Source organism: Manihot esculenta, chromosome 6 (genome assembly GCF_001659605.2).
Source record: "Manihot esculenta cultivar AM560-2 chromosome 6, M.esculenta_v8, whole genome shotgun sequence".
Lineage (NCBI taxonomy): Eukaryota > Viridiplantae > Streptophyta > Magnoliopsida > Malpighiales > Euphorbiaceae > Manihot > Manihot esculenta.
The window spans coordinates 19,903,434-19,926,095 of NC_035166.2; the positions used below are offsets into that span (position 1 = coordinate 19,903,434).

General features: G+C 37.3%; 1 protein-coding gene across 6 annotated transcripts; it reads right to left on the reverse strand.

Annotated features, from left to right (window-relative positions):
* Positions 1–9,405: 9,405 nt before the first annotated feature.
* Positions 9,406–22,277, reverse strand: LOC110616908 (putative zinc finger protein At1g68190). Of its 6 annotated transcripts, none has more exons than XM_043957328.1 (5): positions 22,073–22,273; positions 20,644–21,315; positions 19,945–20,298; positions 19,052–19,247; positions 9,406–9,721 (listed from the first exon to the last, which is right to left on the reverse strand). In XM_043957328.1, exons 2-4 carry the CDS (start codon positions 21,163–21,165, stop codon positions 19,086–19,088), a joined length of 1,038 nt encoding a protein of 345 aa, XP_043813263.1. In that variant the 5' UTR covers positions 21,166–21,315; positions 22,073–22,273; the 3' UTR covers positions 9,406–9,721; positions 19,052–19,085. The 6 variants fall into 6 exon arrangements, with proteins under 6 accessions (XP_043813263.1, XP_043813265.1, XP_043813264.1 ...); XM_043957330.1 differs by lacking the exon at positions 9,406–9,721 and adding an exon at positions 11,183–11,240; XM_043957329.1 differs by lacking the exon at positions 9,406–9,721 and adding an exon at positions 11,798–11,851.
* Positions 22,278–22,662: the final 385 nt, after the last annotated feature.

The window sequence follows — 22,662 nt, forward strand, 5'->3', positions numbered from 1 at the left end:
AAGCAGAGACAAATAAAGTCTTCAGTCTCAACGCCGGCCTCACCGAAGAGCATAAAATCGAGGTCATGGCCCTGATCCGAGGTCACGCGTCAAGCTTCGCCTGGAAGCCTGCTGACATGCCCGGAATTGACCCTGGAGTGATGACGCACAAGCTGAATGTCCTCCCAGAACCCAGACCGGTGAAGCAGAAGAAAAGGGTAGTAGGAAGGGAGAAGCGACAGGCCACCAGGGAGGAGGTCCGAAAGTTAGAAGAGGCTGGATTCATCAGGGAGGTTATGTACCCACAGTGGCTAGCAAATCCTGTATTAGTCAAAAAAGCCAATGACAAATATAGGATGTGTATAGACTTCACTGATCTTAATCAAGCATGCCCTAAAAATTGTTACCCCCTCCCCGACATTAATAAAATGATCGACTCTACGGCCGGATTTGATTATATGTCTTCTTTGGATGCTATGTCTGGTTATCACCAAATCCCAATGGACAGGTCGGATGAAGAAAAGACCTCGTTCATAACAGAAGATGAGACTTATTGTTATAAGGCCATGCCCTTTGGGCTGAAGAATGCCGGGGCAACATACTAGAGACTGATGAATAAAATCTTCAAAAATCAGATCGGCAGAAACGTAGAAGTATATGTAGATGATATAGTGGTGAAAAGCCCTACTTTCCAGCAACACCTGGTAGACCTAAGGGAGCTATTTGAAGTGCTAGAACAGTACAGGATGAAGTTAAACCCAGCAAAATGCGCTTTCTTCATCAGGGGAGGAAAGTTTCTGGGTTACATAGTGAGCGGGAAAGGCATCGAGCCTAATCCGGAGAAAGTAGAAGCTATCTTGAACATGCCCGAGCCAACCTGCGTGAGAGATGTCTAGAGACTTACTGGAAGAGTAGTGGCACTCAATCGATTCATGTCGAGGTCGGCAGAAAAATGCTTACCGTTCTTTAAAAAGCTGAGAATAGTGCCAAACTTCGAATGGACCGAGGACTGTCGAGAGGCCTTCAAAGAACTCAAAAACTATCATAGCTCACCCCATGTACTCAGTAGCCCCTTAGAAGGAGAAGAACTTCTGATATACTTGGCGGCCTCTGAACAAGTAGTCAGTGCAGTATTGGTAAGGGTAGATGAGGGAGAGCAGAAGCCTATCTTTTATGTCAGCAGGGTACTTAAAGATGCCGAGATCAGATATTTGAACATTGAGAAGATGGCATACGCTCTGTTGCTAGTAGTCCGGAAGTTCAGGGTCTATCTAGAAAGCCACCAGGGAGTAGTGATGACAGACCAGCCTCTGAAGAAGATTCTGCACAGACCGGAAACCTCAGGTCGGATGCTGACTTGGTCTATTGAAATTAGTCCTTATTGTCTGGAGTACCAACCTCGGACAACTATAAAGTCTCAGGCCCTGGCTGACTTCATAGCAGAATGCTCATTCAATGAAGAACAGAAGGAAAGGGGTGAGTTGCCTTCGGGAAAACCAAAAAATGAGAGAGAAGGGCAGTCCTCTAAAGAATTTAATTGGAAGCTGTACGTGGATGGGGCATCAGGCGCTGGGGGCAGTGGAGCTGGAATAATGTTGAAAGGACCTGGGGAGTTTAAGGTCTGCTATGCCCTGTGCCTAGAATTCAAGGCCTCCAACAATGTGGCAGAATGCGAAGCCCTAATAAACGGGATGCTGGTAGCGAGGGAGGTAGGGGCAACCGACCTCGAAGTGAATAGTGACTCCCAACTGGTGATCAATCAGGTAACAGGGGCATATCAGGCCAGAGACCCAACCATGCAGAATTACCTGGCAAAGGTAAAAGCCATAGAAGCCGAGCTCGAGGGTCGAGGAGTCACAGTTAAATACCAAAGAATACCCCGAGAGGAGAATGAGAAAGCAGACTTGCTCAGTCGGTTGACCAAAGAAGAACTAGAACAACTTCCCGATGAGGTATACATACAGTATGTCAGCACGCCTGCTTTTAATAAAGCAATCACTGTATTTCAGGTGGAGCAAAACCAGAACTGGATGACCCCGTACCTGGAGTACATAGAAAAAGGAAAGCTCCCCGAGGACAAAGATGAAGCAAAAAAGATAGCAGCTCGCGCCGCTAACTATCAGGCAGTAAGAGGGACTTTATACAAAAGGGGGAAATCCAGCCCGTGGCTCCGATGTGTGAACGCGGAGGAGGCAATAAAGGTGATGGAAGAGATATACAGGGGGATGTGTGGAGCTCATGAAGGAGCAGGAACGTTGGCTAATAAGATATTCAAACAAGGGTACTACTGGCCCACCATCAAGAAGGAGGCAGAAGAGTTCGTCCGGAGGTGTGATGTATGCCAGAGGTTTGCCAACGCCATCAATGTCCCAGCCACTCCTCAGTCCAGCATATCCAGCCAGTGGCCGTTCTCACAATGGAGAATAGACATCCTAGGACCATTTCCCAAAACCACGGGGCAGAAAAAAATTGTAGTGGTGGCTGTGGAGTACTTCTCAAAATGGCCAGAGGCGGAGGCAATCTCCACAATCACAGCCCGCAAGATGATAGACTTCGTATGGGGGAACATCATCTGCAGGTTTGGTGTACCGAGGGTGCTTATCTCAGACAACGGCAGACAATTTGACTGCAGTGCCTTCAGAGCATTTACGGCAAACATGGGCATATGGCACAAATTCTCCTCAGTAGCTCACCCTCAAACCAACGGCCAGACAGAGGTCACCAACTGAGCTATCCTCCAGGGATTGAAAAAACGGCTAGATGGGGCAAAGGCGAACTGGGCGGAAGAGCTCAATAGCATCCTGTGGGCACTCCGAACTACCCCCAGGACGTCCACTAAAGAAACGCCTTTTGCACTCGCATTTGGCACTGAGGTCGTAGTCCCAGTCGAATTACAAGTCCCCACACACCGAGTCCAGTTCAACAGTGAAAGCACTAACGACGATAAATTGAGAAGTAATCTGGATGCTCTGGAGGAAGTCAGGGAGAAAGCTCAGATCCGTACTGCCGCTTATCAACAAAGAGCAGCCCGATATTACAATCAAAGGGTCAGGGAAAGAAGCCTGAAAGTAGGGGACCTGGCCCTAAGAAACCTGAAAGCTACAGGAAAAAGAGCGGCGGCAGGCAAGTTGGCACTGACCTGAGATGGCCCCTTCAGAATAGCAAAAATAGTCAAGTCAGGGGTATATCGAATCGAAGATATGCAGGGAAACCTTGAGCCTCACGCCTGGAATATCCAGCACCTAAAGAGGTACTTCCCTTAAAATATTTGTAATGAAAATTCTTGTACTCTGAAAACATGATTGAATGGAATAAAATCACTATTCGACAAAGCAATGTTACCTTTATTACTGTGAGTATTAACTCTCTCTGAAAAAGAAAAGAACAGATCCCAAAAGACTTCAGTAGGGTAAGTGGATGGGTTCACAAAGTGCCCCCGCCACCACAAAACCAGCTGAGATGACGAAGCAACAGTAGGTCCAATGAGCCTGAATCCTATGCAAGACTAAAGAGCTTGAAAGCAGCAGTAAAGCGGTAGAGCCCGAATCTTAAAGAAAACCCTAAGGAGATACAAGACCAGTATCCCCAAGATCTTTCGGAGCAAAAACAGCCGGCGAAGATTTCAAAGATGTCCCGGAGCAAAAATGGCCGGCGAAGATCTCAAAGATCTCCCGGAGCAAAAACGGCCGGCGAAGATCTCAAAGATCTCCCGGAGCGACAAAGGCCGGGATCCCCAAAGAATCTTCCGGCGTCACATGCTCAACAGCAAACATCGGCATGCAGAGACAACACGCAAAAACAACTCATAAAACCACAGTGATAGACCCTGAATCGCCAATGAAAGACCAGACCCCAACCTCCCAAAGGAGCTCGGGACCTAAGAGGAATAGACTCTAATCTCGCAGCCAAAGGAGACAAAATGCCGTGCCGACCTCAAAAAGATACTAAGGTAGAAATAAAAGGTCTAAATCCGAACTCGGATTTCAAGCTAGCAAGACGCTGACCCCCAAAAGATTAATTAATTGCCGACACTAAACCAGTTCGACTAGCTTGAAGAAAGATCTAAGCAGCAAAGGACCCAACCGAGGCCTACCCAAGAACTGAATCATCAAATGAAAGTAACATCAAAATGAGGGTGCTGACCTGAGACGCGTAAATATAAACTCAAAAAACTAAGCAAAAGAAAGCCGAGCTCAGAAAGCTCAAAAATCAAACTGAAGAAAACACACCTCCTATAAGATAAGAAAAAGTCCAATGGCATGAGAAGATAAGGCCTCAGCTTCGAAACCTGTCGGAACAGAACTAAAACTGAGAAGGCCAGCCCTGTTTATCCCCCTAAAAGGTACATGATCCATTTTACTTTGATATACAAAGGCTATACGCCTGAGATCATATGCATGAAGTAATGAAAAGAAAATTGAGAACGACTGGTCAACTGTTAAAAACCGAGCTCAGGCTGAGGACCTAAGGGGATCAAAACCCGTAAAGGAGCACAGCTCAGAGTCTTATCCTTATGGTAAATCCAGCTCAGAAAAAGTCTACAGGTGAGAAGGCCCCTGCGAATTTGAAGAAATTTACAAGCCAGAAGCCAAGTCTTGGGCCAAGTCTTCAGCCCCGGTTAGCTTAAAAGCAAGCGGTAAGGGACTGTGTGTTCAATTCCTTATGAATTATGAGGAATAGTTTGAGTATTTCATTCTGAAAAAATTTGGACAAATTGTGCTCGTAATAGTTTAGATAGCTCGGTAGAGTATTAAAAAACAGACAAAGGCAAAAACAATTCAAGCATAAACACAAGACAAGAAATAACTCAGGTATGAACATGAAGAAAGAGACGGAAATAAATTTTCATTAAAAAGAAAAGTATATTACAGCCTATTCTCATCACCTACGCGGAATAGAAGGAAGACCGTCCTTAAAGGACTTACATGCCTAGGGGCGCTATCATCTACATAATCTGCATCTATACTATCTACATTGCTGATTGTGAGAGACCCAGCACTCTCTGGCTCAGACCTCCCAGTACCCTCAAAAGGAGATTCCAGCCGGATAAAAGAGAACATTCAACGACAACAGATGGGATGAGACACTTGGCAAATTCAGTAGCATTGTCACCCTTTTGCTTACTTAAAGCAGCACAAGAAGGCCGGTAAAGCATTCTGAAGGGCAATGGAACAAGTAAATGTTGCAAACCTACACGCATACTATGTTGGACTAATTTTAGCAAATTACCCTTACTTCCTGGTTTAAACATAGCCATCAACGCATTGTCCCTACTTGCATATTTGTGAGCTGAACTTTGAATATCACGGAACACACATCGGGAAGCATCAACGGAAGCTTGACTGGCTGCAACAGATCTCTGTTTCTCATAGCACAAGCGCTCTACATCAAAATCAACAGCAAACTGATCATCTTCACCATTCCCAGCAAGGAAATCCTGACACGAATCTACCATGATCTGCTTTATATTACATATGTGAGCCGCATCTTGTATTCTACAATAAACTTCAGAAATCATGTTATTCCCTAAATTTGAGTCAGGAGCAGGCATCAGAGACACAACGGGAGCGTTCTTTTTCTTCTCAAGAGGAGGGAGGATAGAAGCCGGTCTCCTAAAAGCCCGGGACTCCTTGGGAATGGGAACCGGGGCAGGCACTTCGGTAGGGACAGGACACTTGTCTCCGACCTCCTCCGCTACACTCTCGCCATCTGCAGAGCCGGAATCCCTCTCCTCTGTAACCTGAACACCCTCGACTAGGGCCCCCTGAACATTCCCCACAGGTGCGATCTTAGTCTCATGCGCAAGGATCTTCACCTCAGTTGCGGAGGTCATGAGTCCCCTTCCAAGAGCATCATCAGAGGGCAGGGCAGGCTTCGTCCCCGTCAACACGGAGTTCTCGCTCGATCTCGAAGTCCGTGGAGACCTAGGAGCTTGAACAACTTGAGTGGTAGAGCCCGACCTGCTGTAGCTTGATGATCTTGAAGATTTAGTATCTCGAGGGTCCGACTTCGGAGCTCGGACAGGAGCAAGGGAAGGAGGCTGGAAAGACGACTTAAACGACCCTACTTCGACCACTTGTTGGGAAGTCCCCCCCTCGGTTGCCCTGCTCGGAAGGCGCCCGAGGCAGTATTCATGTCTTACCAGGAGAACACGAAACCCTTAGAGGGCTTAATCTGATCCATTTTCATTTCAGAAGCTGCACAAAAACCCAAAATCGGGGCAAGTTAGAAGACTTCTCAGCAAAACTTACAAAAGCAAGATTAAAACGGGCCTCCACAAGGGACAAAGTAACAAGATTTTTTGCTCGTCTTGACCCCTCTGAGGAAGGCGATAAACGGACGCGTCGTGGGTGTGAACCCCCAGCTCAGACAAACAGATTCGACGAAAGATAAAATCAAGCTCACATCTTTCTGAAAGTCGATTAAACCAGATCCGAAAGATTAGAGCTATCCCTGGTAAAAGAAGAAACGTACCGTGAAAATAATGACAGGGGAACGCAGATAGCAACGTGTATGAATGACCAAGGAAGACATGAACTGGGAGAAGACGGAGAAAATTTGGAAATTGATATGACGATAAGGTGAAAGGGTGTTCTGAGGCAACCTGTATTTAGATGGCGCGGTCATAATGATTCTCGATATTTACCCCCTCATCAGTCGGGCACTAACTGATGAGAAGGTAAAGGGGCATTTGATGACCGCTGGATTTCTCCACCCCCTTACGAGGCCGGGCCCATAGTAGCATCCCACCGTCAGGAGGCTCCTAAGCCCCCGAATAAGCCAGGCCCAACCTGTAATACCCGGCTAGAGTCCGGCATCGAAATTCTACTTTCCGGTGGAATCCAGGATGTCGGAATCCTCTAGAAGGGTAAGATTTATGTTTTTCAAAGTGTTTTAGTAAGTTTTAATGTTTTAAAGTGTAAAAGAAATAAGTGTTTTTGAAAGAAAAGAGCCAAGGAAGAAATGCAAGGTTCGACCGCCGAAGGTGAAAGTTCGGCCGCCGAACATGCATGAGTTTGGATTCATGTTAGGCCGCCGAAGGTGGTCTGGCCAGCCACCTATAAAAGGTCTTAGGTCGGTGAAATGGATAAGTTTCATCCATTTTCACAGACAGAGGTGAGACCATGCTCTTTCTTGGGTGTTCTTTATGATTTTTACAAATCTTTCAAAGTTTTGATGAGTTTGTATGTTCTGATCCTTTTCCCTCAAACCGGGCCATAAGAAGAAAAGACTGCGGGTTCAGTCATTTCGCAGCCCTGTCCATGCACGCGCCGAAGGGAATTAAATGCTTATCTGACACAGGGATGGTCCTGAGGTCATCCGTGCGTACGAACCTACACCAAGGGGTAGGTGGTCCTATAGCAGGAAAGCCATCTCGCGTGAGGGAGGGGAAAAAGGATAAAAGGGAGGAAACACTCTCTTTTAAGGCTAAGTTTTTTCTAAGTTCACAAAACCCTAGTAAAACCCTATTTACTGGATCTCAGATTATCAGAAGCTAATACTTAGATTCGAGCCTCCTGCTTCATTTTGTACCTTGTCATTGCATTTTCTTTGATTTCTGAATGTGCGCCCTCAATGTCAGGTAAATGAAATGAAACATCAGCGCCAGTTACAAGCGGTGAAATTAAGTCCATTATCAAGATATTCAGTGCTCCTGCTTTTAGTGCTAAGCCTTGAAAGGGAAAATGACGTCGCTGAATAAGATGGCTCCTGATGAGCCATCCTTGCCATTGTCCATGTGAACAGACTGACTAGTGTAAGCAGAAGAAGTGTCCTGTCATGACACAAAATCAGAACGGAAGAAAATATTGAGGGGGAAAAAATGCAAAACACCTCAACATTCTAAATCTACTGAAGGGTCTAAGAGAAATTCTTGAATCTTCATCTGTCGAGACATTATTAAAAGAAGGACCCGGCTTGAAGTGGCGCTAACATGGCGTAGGCCTAAGAACTTTCCAATGCAGTGTGAAATGAATGTAAGCAACCAATTGACAGTCAGGCAAGAGCACAGGGATCATTTCCCAGTGCCATAAGCTCGGCTTGTAGTGACTTAGACGATTGACTTAAAAAATACTGTTAATATGGGAAAATTACTACGTAGTCCTTATAATATATAGAACTCACTAATTGGTCCCTTGATTTTAAAAAATATATTAAAATATTCCTGACGTTTTAAAAAAGTTAGTCCTTCCGTTAATTTTAACTGTTAAATATTTCAAAAAAGTCTATAATACCCCTCATACAGAGGGACTAATTAGTAAACTTTTAAAAAATCTGAGAAACCAAAACCAACTAATAAAATTTTCAAAACTATAGGGATTAAATAATAAAATATTTAATGGCTAAAGTTAATGGAAGAACTAATTAGTTGACTTTTTAAAACGTCAAAGATGTTTTAATGCATTTTTCAAAACTGAATGACCAACTAGTGAGTTTTTCATATCATAGGACTAAATAGTAATTTTTTCCATAATATTTATGATCATAGTTTGCTTGAAACTACGCAAAATGAAGACTAAATATAAAATATATACAAACTTTCGTTTTAGCCAAGGTTTAGGCGTCATAGGGTATAACAGGTAGTGACCGCGACATAATTCAAGATTTTTGAAAATGGATCATTTTCTGTGTAAATCAGTTAGTACAGTAAAATCAGATGATTCAGAGTCTTCAGAAATTAAAAGAGTAATAAATAAAAATGAACTAATATTGTAAGATTTTGTAAAAGCTATAGATGAATGGGAAATTCCTAAAGTAGATAAAGAACAGATTTATAAAATTCCAAAATTTAATGTTTTTAAAACTGATTATGTGATAAAAACTGAAGAAAGAGATTTTCAATTAAGTAAACCTTTTGAGAAAATAACTCTTTTATCAGGAAGAACATTAAATCATCATAGAAGTAAAAAATATAAATATATTTATATAGGATTAATACAAGTAGGAATAAAACCTTTAACTAGGGAAGGATTAAACACTAGCATATTAGCAGTTTTCAGGATTCTTTATTAGGATCTATAGAAACTAGTTTAAGTGAAGGACCAATATCTTTTGAAGTATATCCAGATATGACCATTTCTTTAAATGATTTAAATATTTTAGATAGTATAGTTTTAGAAATAAAAATTCATAATTATAAAATGAAACAAGGATCTATTCCAATAGCATTAATATATAAAATCCATTATAAGGTTATGAATTCCGCTTTTGGAACTAAATATAAATTACAGCCTAAAAGAGGAGAAACAAGGTTTTCACAGATGGATCTAACTAAAACAAATATAGTAATTCCTAAAACAATCCAATGGAAGGATATAACCTTGCCAGATGAATGGATATTAGAAGGGATTGTACCCCCTCCAGAACAAGAAAGGGTAAAATCAAATACAAGTTTAAGTAGAATAGAATAGTTTGAAGATGATAAAGTATCACTAAAATTTAATAGAAGTATGAGCAGTAGGTATACATGATCTTCTTCCTCTAAAATAACAGAAGACATAGGAAGAGTTTCAAACCTACCATCAGTAATATATGCAACATATAAAGGAGATGAACCTAAACCAGTAATTCAGACTATAGTAAAACCCAGATTTTCAACGTCAGATATCCCGGATAGACACCATAAAATGAAAGGAGTTGATTATAGTTCTTCAGTACCCCAGGCAGTATATAACCCCTGTAGAAAATTATTTAAATCAACAGGCTGAAATAGCACCTTCATCACCAGAATCGCCATCAGCATCTGCCATAACCGAAAATATAAATAATATAAATAGAGAATTAAATGTTCTTACTAAAGAAAAAATTGAAAAGAAATTTTTAAAGGAAATAACAAAGACAAAGAATTTAAGTAAGCTAAATAAAATTGTTAAAGAGCATAAGTTTGAGAATCTAAAAGAAGAATATCTTAATTATATTAACCAAGATAAAGGAGAAATAGGATTTTTTTAGTGATTTAAATTATATAAGAGGAAATGTATTAACCCAATAACAGTAAGGGATAAGAGGCCAGAATGGATTGTAAATGATAAAGTAATTCAGAGTGATTTTCCACCTAAAACGATTAGTAAAATAAAACATGGAGAAAATGAAATAATTTGTGCACCATATAAAATACCTAAAGAAAACGATACAGATAAAAAGGTAATAGAACAAAATAATTTTAGTAATGCAAGTTTTATTTGTATAGGTACTCGATCAATTAAAAAAGATAGAAAAAATTTTAAAAGAAAAAGAGGTAGAAATAAAAGAGAAAAAAGAAATAAAACCACATGTATTTAAACCATATCAAGTATCTAGTTCAAGCCAAAAAGAATTAAAAGCTAATAAAAATGAATTTTTGCAAAGTCGAAAAGACCAGTTAAGTAAAATAGAAACCTCATAATCTAGTAAAAACATAATTCCAGAGACTCCTTAGTCTAGAAATATAAATGCATTAGAAGAAGAGTCAGAATCTGAAACTAAGCAAAGTCAGCCAGATGCAGAGGATATAAAGCAATTTGAAATAAATCCTATATCACATAAAGAAATAGTAAGTAAAGCACCAGATTTAAGATTAATGGAAAAGCCAAATATTACATCTCAATTTAAATATAATGCTTCAACAGTTTATGAATGGAATATAAATGGACTGTCTGAATATAATATTTTAAGTTTACTACAACAAATGACTATGGCAGCCAATGCATATAAGACCCAGTCCTTTGCTTCAGATAGAGCAATAGCTGAGATAATTATAGCAGGTTTTACAGGACAATTAAAAAGTTGGTGGGATTACCACCTAACTGATCAGGAACAGTTATGTAACGCCCCGGAAATCCGGACCGTTACCGGCGCTAGGATCCAGATCGGCGTAAGGCCGCCGGGACCCGTAGCAAGCCTAACATACATCCTGTTTATCTGTTTAATCCCATACATGATCAACAAACATACATAAGAATTAAAAACTTTTCTTTTCTTCATTTACCAAACTCAACCTGTGCATGCACTATATTCATCATATACATAAACATTAATCCCTCTGTGGGATTTCATCAAAGCCTCAATGGGCAATATATATCCTGTGTTGAGTTGGTTCACATATACATCATAAAATAAGATCATGTACATACCAAGGGATTAACATATACTATGGTCAAGCACAACTCTATCCTCAATAACATAATTACATTCTTATCATTTGTCATGTCCACAAACTCTAGCTATTACATACATATGACTTTTCTCTTCTTTTCTTCTCTATCAATCCCGTACCTGCAAACCTGGGGTTAGGGGAGAGGGGTGAGCTAAAAGCCCAGTGAGCAGAAACTGAAAACATTATATTAAAGTTCATGCTTTCATGAAATGCATCATATCACAGACAATCCACATCAAGGGTGAACCTGTCACCAATTAGTCCCAACATAGTCTCGTGCCAGGCCGTAGCATGGGGTCCTGGTCTTCCTGTCATAACATATATAAAGCCTCGTGCCAGGCCGTAGCATGGGGTCCTGGTCTTCCTGTCATAGCATATATAAAGCCTCGTGCCAGGCCGTAGCATGGGGTCCTGGTCTTCCTGTCATACATACATAAAGTCTCGTGCCAGGCCGTAGCATGGGGTCCTGGTCTTCCTGTCATAACATACATAAAGTCTCGTGGACTAATTGGATCATACAGCATTCACCCACAACCACAAAATAAAATGCAATGCGACATATTCGTGTACTAATGCAATCAGCCTATTACATATCATCATGATGCGTGAAGCATGCCCAAACCATTCAGTTATTTGATTTAAAACATTAAGCTTGTTTCCACTCACCTCTGGCTAGCTCTGTCCAGACACTGAAGCAGCTCACTCACTGCTGGGGTCCTCGGTTCCTCGGGTCCGAACCTACACAGGTGGACTCCAATGAGGGACCAAACATATATAAACACAACTCTAATATATCCCCCAAAAACCCCCTAAAACATCATGAAAACATCACAGAAAATATGCATGAAACGGCTGAACAGGGCACCTTCGGCGGCACTTTCGGCGGCCGAAAGTCCTGGACAGAGACGAAACTCAGCTAGGTTCGGCGGCACCTTCGGCGGCCGAAAGTGCCAGACAGAGACGAAAGTCTCTTTTCGGGGGCACCTTCGGCAGCCGAAAGCTGCCTTCACAAGAGGGGTTCGGCGGCCGAAACTCCCTTCGGCTGCCGAACCTGGTTTCTGCCAAACGGCAGAAACTTGGTTCAAATGAACCTCCTGCCTCCCAAAACCATAGATCATGCATATTTCTCAACCAAAACACGCATACAAGTTCCTAGGGGTCTCAAACATGCATATACCCCATCTACAACACTTCATTCACACACAAACAAGCTACATTGCTCAAACTTCATCAAAACCCATAAACTCAACATATGTCCTAACATGCATTTCTACCCATAGATCTTACTTAAAACTTGTTTAAAACATAAAAAGGGTTCAAGATCGACCCTTACCTCTTGAAGAAACGAGAGGAAAGCGATCCTAGCTTGGAGATGGAGAGATTAAGCTCTTTGAACCTCCAAGCACTCAAAGCTTGCTCAAAGCTCACAAATCTTCAAAACAAGGTTATAAACTTGTTAAAACCATGAAAGATCTAGAGGAAACACTCAAGATCGAGGGAGGAACGGTGGAGACTCACCTTGGCCGACAATGGGAGAGAAAAAGCTCGCCCGTGCGGACCAAGGGGACCCTTTTATAGTGGCTGGCCAGGCCACGTTCGGGGGCCGAATGTGCCTCCGCATCCATGCAATGTTCGGCGGCCGAACATAAGGTTCGGCGGCCGAACCTGCACTTCCCTCACTTAGACTTTCGGGGGCCTAACGTGCCTCCCAAAGTCCATGCATGTTCGGCGGCCGAAAGTGAGTTTCGGCGGCCGAACCTGAGTTTTTTCCTTAAAGAATTTTCATGCAAAAATTTATTTAAAATCATACTTAAAACATTAAAATACATGAAAACATTTTATAAAAACATGCTTTTACCCTTCTAGAGGTATCCGACACCCAAATTCCACCGGACGGTAGGAATTCCGATACCGGAGTCTAGCCGGGTATTACAAGTTAGACATATTAAATTCAGTTCAAGTAAATAGTGAAGGTGAACCCATATATAATGAATTAGAAGAAGCTATTCAGGATGCAGTATCAACCTTAATTTTAACAATTTCTTTACATTTTATAGGAGACCCATCCCTTTTAAAAGATAAAAATGCTGAATTATTGAGTAATCTAAAATGTAAAAAATTAAGTGATTTTCAGTATTATAAGACTACATTTTTTACTAGGTTAATGTTAAGAGAGTATTCAAATTAAGATTTTTGGAAAAAGAAATTCCTAGCAGGACTTCCTTATTTTCTAGGGGAAAAAGTTAGGAATAACATAAAACAATAATTTGGTAACCCAATACCATATAAAAAATTAACATATGGCCAACTGGTAAGTATAATTCAGAAAGAATGATTACAAATTTGTCAGGATTTAAAGTTACAAAGAACCTTAAAATATGAAATAAATAGGACTAAGCAAGAACTAGGATCCTTTTATAAACAGTTTGATTATGGAATAACCCAAAATAAAAGTTGTAATGGTCAATGTTCTAAATTTAAGCTAAGAAAATATTACAAAAGAGAAAAATATTACAAGAAAAAATACATAGCAAAACCTAGTAAGGAAGAGTATTATGGAAAGAAAGATTATAAACCTTATAAGAGGTACAGAAAGAGAACTCCAATAAATAAAAATCAGAATAAAAAATCATTTAAGGAATTAATATGTTATAATTGTGGACAAAAAGGACATACATCTAAGTTTTGTAGATTTAATAAAAAATTAAATGAGTTAAACTTAGAAGAAGAAATAATAAATAAAATTCAAGAATTATATATAGAGTCAGAATTTTCAGAAGAATCAGAGATAGCTGAAAGTGATAACCAGATTGATGAATTAGGAACTAGTTCGTCAGAAACTTCAATAAATGTTTTAACTAAAGAACATAGTTCATTATTGGAATTAGTAAACAACATAGAGGATAGTACTACTAAAGAAAAATTTCTTAAAAAATTAATTAAAAGTTTTGATGAATCGAAAGAAGTTAAAGATACCATTCCTAAAATCGAGAAACAGACATATGATTTAACTAAAATATTAGGTAAAAACAAAAAGCCAAAGGGAACAGCATGTATAGAAGATCTGCAAAAGGAAATTAGAATAATAAAAGGTGAAGTAAAAGAATTAAGGAATCAGCTTCAAAAGGATTCAAAGAAAATAAAATTTTTAGAACAACAATTAATTTCTGAATCATCTTCAACTAATGAAGATGAAGAAGAAGAAGATAAAGTAAATCAATTGGACAATGAAGAAGTAGATAATGATTTTATACTATTATTACAAGAAATAACCTCTAGAAAGTATTTACTAAAAATAACTGTTAAATTATCAGAGGATTTCAAGATAAATACAATAGCATTGTTTGACACAGAGCATATTTAAATTGTATAAAATCAAGCTTAGTACCTAAAAAATTTTGGCAAGAGACTAAAGAAAAATAAAAAACAGCAAATAAGACTAATCTAAACATTTTCGGGAAAACAGAAGCAGTAATAGTGAATCAGGATTTAGAAATAAAAACTGTATTTCTATTGGCTCAACAAATAAATCATATGGTAATATTAGGAACCCCTTTATAAACCTAATAACACCTTATCTAGTAAAAGAGGACTCTATAGAAATTAAGACCAAAAATAAAAAGATTAGAATGGATTTTACAGAAAAACCTAGAACGAAAAATTTAAATTTAATAAAAGCACATTCCATTAGAATAATGGAAATAAATTCGATAATAAAATCCAAAACAGAGGATTTAAAAGATTTAAAAAATAATGTACATTTAACTAGAATTAAAAATCAATTAGAAAGTAAAGACATAAAAACCAGAATAGAAAAATTAAAAAATTGCATGGAAGATGAATTATGTGCAAATCATCCTAATGCTTTTTGGACTAGAAAACAACATATGGTAGATTTGTCATATGAAGAAGGATTTAATGAAAGCTTAATCTCAACTAAAGCTAGACCAATTCAGATGGCACCTGAATTATTAGAGCATTGTAAGAAGGAAAATAAAGAATTAGAAGATAAAAGATTGATTAGTAAGTCCAGAAGCCCTTGGTCATGTGCAGCTTTTTATGATAATAAAAGTGCAGAAATGGAAAGAGGCACACCAAGGTTGGTTATAAACTATAAGACTTTAAATACAGCATTAAAATGGATTAGGTATCCAATACCCAATAAAAAAGATCTTTTAAATAGATTATATAATGCAAATATATTTAGTAAGTTTGATATGAAGTCGGGATATTGGCAGATTCAGATCGACCCTAAAGATAGATATAAAACGGTATTTACCATTCCCTTTGGACAATATGAATGGAACGTAATGCCCTTTGGACTAAAAAATGCACCTTCAGAATTTCAAAGAATAATGAATGATATTTTTAACCCTTATTCAAAATTTTGCATTGTTTATATAGATGATGTGTTAATTTTTAGTCAAAGTATTGAAGAACATTTTAAACATCTAAAAACATTCTGTATGATAATAAGAAAAAATGGGTTAGCCTTAAGTAAAACTAAAATGAATTTATTTCAGACTAAAATCATATTCTTAGGACATTATATAGAACAAGGTATTATTCAACCAATTGAAAGGACAATGATATTTGGAGATAAATTCCCTGATGAAATAACTAATAAAACCCAATTACAAAGATTTTTAGGATGTCTAAATTATGTTATAGATTTTTATCCAAATTTAAATAGGATAATAAAACCATTACATGACAGACTTAAGAAAAATACTGTACCTTGGACTGAAAAACATACCAGTATTATAAAACATATAAAATCACTAGTAAAAGAAATTCCATACTTATATCTTCCTAATTCAGAAGCCTTTAAAATTGTAGAAACTGATGCTTCAGATGTAGGATATGGTGGAATTCTAAAACAAAGAATAAATGACAAAGAAAGAATAATCCAGTTTACATCAGGACACTGGAATTCAGCCCAGATAAATTATTCTACAATTAAGAAAAAAATTTTAAGTATTGTGATTTGCATAAATAAATTCCAGTCTGATTTGTTAAATCAAAAGTTTTTAGTCAGAATTGATTGTAAATCGGCAAAAGATGTTTTAAAGAAAGATGTTAAAAACCTTGCATCTAAGCAGATTTTTGCCAGATGGCAAGCTATTTTGAGTATTTTTTATTTTGATATTGAGTATATTAAAGGTAGTCAAAATAATATTCCTGATTTTCTAACTCGAGAATTCTTACAAAAAAAATATCAAGGAAGAAGAATAAACAGAAGGAAATAAAGTCCAGTTCTAGTTCTCCCACTAAAGCTCTTTCCGAACAATCGGAAAAAATCATGGAAACCGTTGTAAAACCTTCTGAACCCAAAAGATTTAAAGAGGTGGATAGAAGAACTAAATAAATCTCCAGAGGTAATTAAAGCATTACAAAATATAGCATCCTCATCAAGCTCAAGTATGAACTCAAATCCTAAAGCGATCGTATCCGTTCATGGTACGACTAGTCTGTCTCAAACGGTAGACAGTAAAGACAAATCAAATCCGTTGATGGCTGTGGATTTGCCAAAAATCCAATCTTCTCATGGGTATAGTTTTCATAAATGGATTATAAAACCACTCTTTGATTTTGAAATTGTAATTGAAAATGGTTATAATGATATAAACCCATGGGCAGTCATTAAAAAATATTATCCTGAGAATTGGTATTTTCTTCCCAAAGATTTTTCAAAATCTCAAGAATACTATTCAAGCATCTTAGAAGAAATAGATTCTGTAAAAATAAAACATAATTTTGATAAACATGATACAACATTGGTAGCCTATTCTTCTTTGCAAATAAAAAGGTTATCCATCCAAGAGACTGGCCAACCCTGAATTTATATACAAAAATCGCATTTAACACCTTAAAAAAGCATTCTACTTCTTATAATTATTTTGATTATATGGATGCTTGGGAAAATGTTTTCTGTATTTAAAATCCAGCCCATACTCATTCCTGGTTGATATATTTTAACCAGTCAAAAATTAAAACCACTACCCAATTTTCAAATTGGTTTTTAAAATGGTGGCAGTATAGAGGTATTTCGGAAGAGATTATTTCACCCGAAGTATTTCAAATATATCAGTATTTTAAAACCAATTATAAACCTCCTCAAAATGAAAAATATATTCCTCCTTTGATGTATTTCTGCATAAACTTTTTTATTCCCTGGTATACCAATGGTTCTTTGATTTCCAGTATTCATCAGAAACTAGTATACCTATTATTGTCATAAAGCATAAAATTAAATGGTGGGGTATATTCAGAAATACCACCACAGAGATGGTTGTAAAGCAATGGATACTTCAAAGAGCACAGTTTCCTATTGTGTCTTGTGCTGGAAAATTAACTCTGCAAGGAGAGCCATCATTTGGAGCCCAAAAAGCCCAATGCCAGGCTTTACTAGCAGCATCTAAAAACCCTGAAGAGTTTAAGCTGATTTGCCAACAGATGTATAATCAGCTTACTTCATCGGAGAAAGAAAAATTAAATCAAGAGTCATCCAGCAGTAAAGAATCATCAAAATGGTCTTCCAGCAAGAAAATGGTCAAGAAAAAATCCAGCAGGAGAAAGTCTAAAAAGCAGTCCAGTTCGGATACGGAGTCGACAGCGTCCAAGACGTCATCCTCCAAAAACCCGGTATCTTCATACGACAGTAATGAAGATGACTGTTATGGTATACTTCCAGCTATCAAGATAAAAAGCAAGACTGACAAAGTAAAAAAGGAAAAGAAAAATAAAGAAGAAGCGAGACACCTCCTCTTCAGAATCAAATTAAAATCCAGCACAGTAAAGATTCGGTGGCAGACAGGTCACTGTTCACAAACAGTAAAGTGGCAAACAGACTATTCACCAACAGTAAAAAGGTGGCAGACAAGTCACTATTCATGAACAGTAAAAGCCCGCGTGATTGAACAGTAAAGACCCCCGTGTCTCAACAGTAAAGCTTAGACATTTTCTATAAAAAGGGAGCCTCTCCCCTTGTGAAGGCACACTTGTAATCTCTCTCTCTCTCTTTCTCTCTAAGTTCCCTTTACATTTCCTCTGTGTATTCTCTCTCTATTTTCATATTTCTGTATCAGTTCTTAATTTTTAAAGATATAGTAAGTTTCTTATTTCTTATATTATACTGTTACTTTATAAGCCCGTGTTGACGGCACTCTTCTCTTCTCTCCCCTCAATATATATATTTGCATAGAGGATAGTACTACTAAAGAAAAATTTTTTAAAAAATTAATTAAAAGTTTTGATGAATTGGAAGAAGTTAAAGATACCATTCCTAAAATCGAGAAACAAACCTATGATTTAACTAAAATATTAGGTAAAAACAAAAAGCCAAAGGGAACAGCATCTATAGAAGATCTTCAAAAGGAAATTAGAATAATAAAAGGTGAAGTAAAAGAATTAAGGAATCAGCTTCAAAAGAATTCAAAGAAAATAAAATTTATATATATATATATATATATATATTTTGATTGATATAATATAAAAAAATATCAAACAAATATATATATATATATATATATATACATTGATTGATATAATATAAAAAAATATCAAACAAATAAGGCTTCGTTTTTTAATTTTAAAAATAATAATAAAAAAAAAGATAATTTGCAGACTAGGCAACAAAAAGCTTAAGAAATTGTCACAAAAGTTGATAAGAAGCAATTTGTAAAACAATTTCCAAGTTCTCTCAATCCTCCAAGACACCGCCTAGGAGTAGAATAATATACAGAAGATGGAACGAAGTTGGGAGATTTTTGCTGTTAATCCCATAGAAACCATTAAATATATATACTGCCAATGTTTGTCAAAGTTATAGTCAGCTTCAGAAACAGCAGGACATACGGATAATAGTTCAGTACCTCTCTATTTTTCAGTTAGAAAGCTCTCTCGATTAAAAGTCAGGGAGTATTGGCATGAAATTACCTCCTTCGTTCTTGCATTTCTGTCGTGTGATGTATCAGGGGGACATGTCATCCACATTGTAGCATGGTGCATGGTCTTGCTTAGTTCCAAACAGCTCCTCAAAGTTACGAAATGTTGTGTCATCAGGTATGTTAAAATCATCATGAGAAACACCGTCTTCGCATACGCCAAGACCTTGCATATTTTGAGACCACAACTGCAGTACATCGAAAGAGTATAGAGGTCAATTTCACTGAGCAAGATCAGGAATATCATTTGAGTTGTACATGAAGTTGTCTTTCCAATGGGACTAGTAGCAGACAAGCATGCAGGCCATTTTGTTGGAAATCAAAGCCAACTGCAATCTCCCTACATTATAAACATTCACGACAATGCAAGAATGCAAGACATTTTTTCTTTTGAAGTAAAGAAATTTCCCTTCCGCATGTTTTTTAGTTCTGATTTCTTGTCCTGTCGTAAGAAAGACCTTTAACTTAGCATCACAATAAACTATAGTAATTAAAACATCATACCAATTGATAAGAATCAAAATGTTAAAATGTTATAGCAGGAAACATCTGGCATATTAATGTCAAAGACACAGGCTTTGGTAAAGAAAATCTTCCATAAATTTGTGCTTGCACCTAGGTAACGTATTCTCAAATTTCTAAGAACACAGTATGTTGAGAACAGATTTGGCTAAAATTCAAATCTTAATTCTTTCCCTAAAGTATAATTAACACTAAAAATCAGATGATAAAATTAGAATGGTTTGTGTTTGCCATTCACTAACAACAGGACTCAATTTACTTTAAATTCCTTGACTAAGTATAAGAAAATTTTTGCACAGGCAGAAATTAACAAGTACTATTATTGATTATCCAAGTTAATGAATTGCAGTGCTTTGAATAAACCTGGCTTTGAACTGGGCTTTTATATTGCCAAAAGTCTCCAGGTAAAGGATTTCCAACGGTGGAAGACAAGGGAAAACGTTCCAGTTGAGAAAATGACAAAGGCAAAGAGTCCACCTTTAGATCCTGATGTGGACAGCCACTGCCATTTGGATCTTGAGAACGTTGAAAATGATCTACAATATTGTCATCCATCTTCTCGAAGGTTTCAAATATTGAAGAAGCTATAAGCTTTTCTTCTCGACCACAATTCACCAGTGAACTGTTGTCCATCTCAGTCAGCTGAAGCCTTTTCACATCAAGGATCTGTTGCAGAATAAAGCTATTATTTTGCTGTTGTTGACCTTTCCCTGATATCTGCAAAGATGAAACACAACATTAAGAACATCTAGAAAAGTTTATGAAGTCTTTAGGAGAATAAATTAGCTTTTTTTTTTGGAAAAATAAAACACAAATTTCCTCAATAGCATATACAAAATAAATCTCATAACACTTGTAAAATTCATAGAGAAACATCCGGCTTCTCCATGGCAATCCAACAAGTATCAGCTGGCTCCACATATGGGTCAAGGATGATGGAATGTCTGAAAAATTACTATTTTCAAGACAGTTAGTAAGAAGAATTATAAATAACGCCAATTAAACAAAAAACCAAAATTTCTGGCAATCATAGATATTTGAAAATCTTCAAATTCCTCCCACCTCTGCCTGTTTACTGCTCAATCCCACTTCAGATGTTGTGCTAGAGGAAAATTTTGAATAATTCACCTTAGATGTTCTTGAAGAGCTCCCAATTTTCTTCCAAGATTCTCTGGGAATGCCCAAGCCTGCCAAACTAGGTTGAACAGAAGCACAAGAAGCTGAAATTAACTGATCTTGATTAGCACTTTCGTCCAGTTCATCCAATTCAAAACCCCACAATGTAGCAAAATCTTTAGCAGAGGGGCAGCCCATGTAGCAACTGACACTACATTTCTGATGCTGCAAAGAGACTTCATGAATGCTCTGGTCACAGACACGGCACACTAACATCTGGTGATCCAAACACCTAGAAAAAGCTGGGTGATTTCTGCATAAGTCACATAGGAGGGTACGCATATGTCGGTTGGAGAGTGCATTAGCTGAATGGACCTTTGCATCACAGGGAAGGCAAAGATATGCTGCATCAGCCTCGCAGTAAACTACTGGCCTCAATGCTGCGCAGAATTCACAAATTTTCTCCATTTTAATTCCAGATCATCAATAGTCCGACACTAACCGGACCTCATAAGTTTTCACTTTTAAATTGAAATTTGAATAACTCCACTCAGAATCCTAGAAAATTGCAGACACAGGACTCTCTACTCAAAATCTTCCAGCAGCAATTTCTGAGATCTGAAACAGGATTCCTTCATTAAAGATGGAGAAGAAATCATTTGTAATAAGTGAAAAAGCTCAGTGTTTTCCTAATCTTTTAATCTGCCCCAATATAAGATGTTTAAAATTCAATCAATAGAACTTCATATTGCCAACTTGTTCTTCTATCTCAACAGATGTTTTCACCCTTCAAGTTTGCTTCCTTGAAAATTAATTCAACTAACAACACATATCACAATCTAAAGACACCATAAATCATGCAAACTAAAGAAATATTCACCCATCATCAGTAACAAGGCAAAAGTAAATGGGGAGAGATCTCTTAACTGAAAAGAAAAACCTTCATACAACAACAATCAAAACTGAAAGATGAAAAGATACTCAACTTATTATCTAATTTTGAATATATTGCCCTTAATTCATTCAAGCACTGATTCTAATATTCAATTTTCCATAAATTGGATTTCAAACAAACCACAGACTGCAAAATTTAGAAAATGTAATTTACCCCCTGGAAAAGAATACAAGAAGCGACCACAGTTTTCACAGAAACGTCAAAAAGCACCTAAAATTAAAAGAAAAAGGAAATCCGATTGATTTATATATAAAAAAAAATTCATAATTCAAGTAAAAATAAATATCCTGAAGCTAGCATAATTCATTCCCAACTAAGAATCCAGAAGAACATAAAACTAAGCTATATTTTTCACAATCTTTCTTCATGAATGAATTGAAAAGTAGAGATCTCATACAAAGATCAAGTGAAGAAAATAACCTGCGATTATGATGACGTCCTAGAGAGAGAGTCGGAAAAAATGGTTAGCCGGACTCTATAAATAAAGGCCCCTTCGATCACCTGTCTACCTGTTGGTGTGGCTCTGCGTATGAAGTGTGTACCTATCTACCTTCACCTTCTTGCGGTGACGTGTGAGCTCAGAGCGTGAACTTTATCTGACATGGAATGTAACTGATGACGTGGTCCGTGTTGGGCTCACCTGTCGTTATCCATGTGCACGTGAATTGTTTGTTTGGAAAAATCTAAGAAAATTAATTTAATGACATAGCCTATTTACATAAAAAAAATAAATCCACAATTTTTTTATTATTTTATAATTTAATTTAAAATTTTAAAAGTCGATAAAGTCGTTCAAATTACAAACTTTCATATAATTATATTTAAATTTAAAATTTAAATCGAGAAGAGTTATTTTATTTAATTATTTTATATTATAAATATTATTTTATTATATTAATATGACACATAAATAAATATTATTGATAAAAAAATTTTAAAATTTTATGTTATTTTATAATTTAATTTAAATATTTAAAAAATAATTTAATATCATTCAAAATCTCTAAATT

Coding starts and splice junctions, on each gene's coding strand:
- LOC110616908 (XM_043957328.1), bottom strand. CDS start 21,165: ATGGAGAAAATTTGTGAATTCTGCGCAGCATTGAGGCCAGTAGTTTAC. Junction 20,299..20,643: donor TGAGCAGTAAACAGGCAGAG/GTGGGAGGAATT, acceptor TCATCTTTGCAG/ATATCAGGGAAAGGTCAACA. Junction 19,248..19,944: donor AAAGCCCAGTTCAAAGCCAG/GTTTATTCAAAG, acceptor GATGTACTGCAG/TTGTGGTCTCAAAATATGCA.